Source organism: Sardina pilchardus, chromosome 2 (assembly GCF_963854185.1).
Source record: "Sardina pilchardus chromosome 2, fSarPil1.1, whole genome shotgun sequence".
Lineage (NCBI taxonomy): Eukaryota > Metazoa > Chordata > Actinopteri > Clupeiformes > Clupeidae > Sardina > Sardina pilchardus.
The window spans coordinates 20181425-20186424 of NC_084995.1; the positions used below are offsets into that span (position 1 = coordinate 20181425).

The window sequence follows — 5000 nt, forward strand, 5'->3', positions numbered from 1 at the left end:
GCGTCCATCCATGCCAGCGGTTGGGCAGAACGCAGTGGGCCATGGTGTGTGTGTGTATGCGTGTATGTGTGTGTGTGTGTGTGTGTGTGTGTGTGTGTGTGTGTGTGTGTGGGGGTGAATCCATGATGATAAAGGACAGGAGCCAACCTCTGTCTGTGTCTGCGTTGCTACTGACGGCTCAGCGGGATGTCTGGGGGCTGTCAGTGAGGGTGGCAACCCCAGATGATGCCAACGACACGCGTGGCGCCCTCAAACGTTTAGCACGACGCTGGCAACACAAGGCGAGGGAGGGAGGGGAGCTAATTGGCCCAGCTGATTATGTTTAGAGGGTCGGGGGCGGGGGGAGGGGGGCGGGGGGCGCGGGTGGACTGATAGGCTTTCGTGGTGTGGTGAATCTGCTGTCAGAGTCAATAGCTGATGCTTCAGGGGACACAGAGAAAACAAGTGAAGAGGGCGTCTGCATCTACACAGAACATGTATGCGCACACACACACATATATATATTCATTTATTTTTTTTCTGATGCACATTAGCGCACATTCCACCCACACGTGGCTAATCTAGTCCTATGGGACATGGCTCATGCTAATCACAAAAGATGCTTCTGGTCTATCATCAGAGAGCGGCGCAGAGGTGCTTTTGTAAAGGGTTGTCCTTTGCAGTGTGCAGCTGCATTTTGTGCCCCCTTTTGTGCTTTTTCGGATCTCTTACATCTCACATCTGTGATGCTACAGAGGGCTTTTTGCCTTTGTACACATTCATTCGATAAAGCCTATGAATTAAGCGCACTGGCGGAATAAGGCCTGTTTCATGCTTTACTTGAAACAAAGGATGTGGAAAAGAGCTGTCTGATGCTATCAGTGAGTACAGTGGAGCATTGCAACCTGTTGATTTTTTAAAAAAGCCACCCTTAGTGCACAGCTACACGAGAATCCCAAGGCTAAAACCTTTTTGAAATAGACTAAAAGAGAACCAAATACCTGAGATGAATTGGCTTTTTTTTCCCGCCCATCAGTGCACCCTGCCAAGAGCCTTTGACTTGTGCGTGGTGCGTGGAGGTAAAAATGAACATGGGCATGGCTTGGCCCTCAGCCCTGTCTATCAAACAGCAAATTGCTGCCTCCTGAGAGCTGGCATTAATGCCTGTGTGGTGTGGAACGAGGAGACGGAAAAAAGAAAGGAATGAGAGTAGATCGAGTGCTAGAGGTTGAACATAAGTGGCATTTCTCTCTCTCTCTCTCTCTCTCTCTCTCTCCCTCTCTAGCTCTCTCCCTCTTTGTATCTCTCAGTTCACTCACTATTCAGACCCCCCCCAGACACATTCACTCTTTCACTGTCATCGATTTCTGCTTCCGTCCATGTCTCATATTTATTTCCCTAACTTTCTCCCATTTCTCTCTCTCTCTCTCTCTCTCTCTCTCTCTCTCTCTCTCTCTCTCTCTCTTTCCCCTAATGGTTACCAACAATGGAGTGGGCAGGAAGCCCTTTCAGTGACCGGTCAGTGCGTTTAGCCTGTGCACTTGACTCAGGACCCAGGGCACAGTGACCTGGACGCCCCATGCCTCTCTGGGGCCACCTCTGCAACCGCTCCAGGCTCCAGCTGTGAGGGGTCAGAGGTCGCCGAGGGGCCCACGTGATCGGCCCCCCGACCCCAGGCAGCTGTGGCCGCGCGCTGCGCGCCGCACCCTCACTCACCGGTCTCGGAGAGCAGCTTGATGGACTCCAGCACGCGCTCGGTGTAGACGCCCGGCTCGTAGTTCTCCATCTCGGCGTTGATGATGTGGACGACGCGCGCGGCGCGCCCGCGGATGGCCCCCGCCGTGCGATCCAGCGTGTCCACGTCGCCCTCCTGCAGCGCGATCACACACTTGTTCACGTCCTCCAGGATGTGGTTCTCTGGAGGGCCACACGAAAAGGGTAACAGAGAGAGAGAGAAAGAGATGTGAGAGAGAGAGTGAAAGAGAGAAAGAGGTAGAGGTAGAGAGAGAGAGAGAGAGAGAGAGAGAGAGAGAGAGAGAGAGAGAGAGAGAGAGAGAGAGAGAGAGAGAGAGAGAGAGAATTTTAATTGGAGTTAATAGACTGGTCAGGCAGAGTCTACACACACACTGCACTTGCTGTGTTTCTATGGTGTAGCTCTGGTGCAAAGTCTTTCACATGGCAGGGCCTGGGAATGGGATGTCAAACACACGGACCCTCCGAACAGCCGAGAAAACAACATAAGTGCAGTACAGGAACGGAGATGCTTTATGAGGCACACTGATGTGGGATCTGTTTGACTGAACATCACACAACGTACAAAGGATTCACACTACAAAGCCGTTCTCCAGGAGTGAAGAGAAAAATAGCTGTGTCCAACTGTGGGACTTCTGAGACTAGTCTTCCTCCAAAGGCAATGCTTTCGATTTTCTTTCGCAAGTAACAAAGATGACAACATTGGCATATTTTGATGTAGACAAAGCAACAAAACAAACAACAACCAAAAAAATCTTAATTGCATTTTGTGCAGTCAAATTTACAAACATACTTGAAAAGCATTTTGCCACATGAAAGGACAATTTGGCAAGAGCATGAAAGAATGATTTATGTGCGGTTGGTGATGAGTGTTTCTAGGAGTGGAGATTCAGAGCACCACCAAGAGGGCTTTGCTAACAGGTGCCTCTCCTCAGAGAGAACGGCATGGGACACAGATGCTGAGGACTGAGCGCGACGCGACGTTATTCTTAACTGAAGTCCGTTTTCAAGCAATAGATTGGCATTATTGATTCAAATGCACATCGAATGTTACCATGTGGCTAGCCTGGGTGTTCCCATGCTGCCTTGTGCGCAATCTGATTCACACTGCTAAGGCAGCCTGGAAACTACCGCCCTAGTTGTTGCCTGCGAAAGGAGACCAATCATAGAACAGGGGTGGGGGAAGCAAGACGATGATGAGCTATGGCATCCGTGGCGCCCAATGAACGGATCTGGGCATTTTTTCAAATACGAGAAAATGAACGTTTGGTTGCCAGACCACGTCTGGTAGGTGCTAGCCAGGCTACGATGCGGCAGTATGTGTGCAAATAATAACAATAACAACAACAACAACAACAATAATAATAATAATAATAATAACAATAATCCCATCATCGTTATCATTGTCCTCGTCGTCATCATCATCATCATCATCATCATCATTATCTTATCCTAGAAGTTGCTAGTGAAAAGAGGCTGCTTTTTAACTGGTCTGGCTGTAAGACGGAGGTGGAGCAGTATTTCTGTAGTACATTTGGCAAAGTAAAAGCAGCTCTCGTACAAGACTGATTTATATAAGATGGAGCCAAAACAAGTTGGCCAAGTTAGGAGTACTGAACACATTTGAGTAAGAATGCAGTGACTCGACAGAATCTGATTAGACATACTTACCGACTGGCTTCAAGGTAAACTTTAATTGAACTGCTCTGGTTGTGGGTTTCTTTGTTGTGCATATTTGCATGGGGCATTGCATTTGTTTTTTCTTGGGGGCTGACTTGCAGTACCAATGATTTACATTTTAAGCCACATCTAACTGTTGTATTTAGCAAAACAGTGAATACATCAGTGAATTTCAAGTGAAAAAGTTCATCGCAAATCACATAATATGTCTATTGAAAATATTTCATGAATGCATTGAGCAGAGACAGACAGATAGCTAAAAAGGAAAGCAGGCAAAAAAGAACACAGAGTTGATCGTTGTTTTTGTACCTGAGACGGACAGGAAGTCATCCACGGAGGTGATGTCGTCCACAGCCTCGGTGAGAATGCGCACCTGCTTCTCCCACTGGTCCTTGAACACGTCCATGTTGTCCTGAGCCACTTTGCTCTGGGGCCGCGCCGCCAGGGTCAGGGCCGCATTGATCACCTGTGGGGGGAGAGGGAATGAGGCCAAGTCCATACATACGCACAGAAGATAAGACTTAATACACAGAAAATACACAGAATATAAATATTTACGGTAGTTTACATTTACACTGAATACATCTGAGCCTGTGCACTCTCAACACTGGATGAGTAGCGGGAGCAGCTCAAAATGGGATTCAAGAGCGTCACAGTGACCCTCTACAGATCTCTCAACACATTAACTGAATGTAAACATTTAGCTTACATTTAGTTTTGTTACGTTTCTTAGGTTTCTTAAAAGCTTAGGTTTCTTTTGAATGTGCTCACTGCGGCAGTGAACATCTGACCGGCACTCCACCCTCTGGGTACTTTAAGGAGGATCCTCATGGCATCATTGTGCGCAACTTGCAGCTTTTGGATGCTAGTTTTCTTGTAGAATGACCACAGATGGGCAGTGTAGAGCGGTGTGGAATATGCTTTACTGTAAACAGCCACTTTCACTTGTGTGCGTTATCCGTTTATCATTCATTTGATCGGTTTTAAGATGACCAAGGCAGAGAGAGAGAGAGGGGTGGAGAGAAAGAAAGAGAGGGAGATAGAGAGGATTGAGAGAGAAAGAGAGGAAAAAATGGAGAAGGTAAGAGCGAAAAGAGGGAAGGGAAAAAGAGAGAAAGAAAGATGGAGTGAGAAAAACAGTCTTCTCCAAAGACCTCAGAAGCCAGTGTTTTATGGCTCCAGTCTGCATTAGGCCAACTTCCTGTGTGCAAGCTCACCATTTTTATAGACTACAGGAGAAAGGGAATTCAATTAGGAGTTGAGAAGCTTGGGTCCACTCCACACCACCACAAATCACGGCCAGACATGGCCAGCACAGTCATAAGCCCAACATGAGCCGCTCTCTCCGCACAAGCGCGAGGGTCTGCGGTGGACGCTTGTAACGCACATAATTCCCAACACTTTTACGCGTACGCGTAAAAAAGCGCCGGCATCGTTACTCCGCCATCCAAGTCGCGGCGTAATCCCAACGACTTTGAGGGACTTTAAAAAGGCAGCCATGTCGTCGGGCCTGGATCTAATATTTTCACTCGTGCGCGTGTGCGATGGTGTTTTGTTCTGGGGCTGACGTTTGTCTTGGCGGCGAGTGG

At 48.0% G+C, this 5000-nt stretch overlaps 1 protein-coding gene across 2 annotated transcripts in view; it reads right to left on the bottom strand.

Moving 5' to 3' along the window:
- Nucleotides 1-5000, bottom strand: part of ctnna2 (catenin (cadherin-associated protein), alpha 2) — a 413529-nt gene that overhangs the window by 20819 nt on the left and 387710 nt on the right. For both annotated transcript variants that reach the window (XM_062520942.1, XM_062520937.1), the window contains exons 11-12: nucleotides 3721-3877; nucleotides 1696-1896 (exon numbers count right to left, since the gene is read on the bottom strand). In XM_062520942.1, the coding sequence (XP_062376926.1) occupies nucleotides 1696-1896; nucleotides 3721-3877 (358 nt within the window). The remainder of the gene's footprint in view (nucleotides 1-1695; nucleotides 1897-3720; nucleotides 3878-5000) is intronic.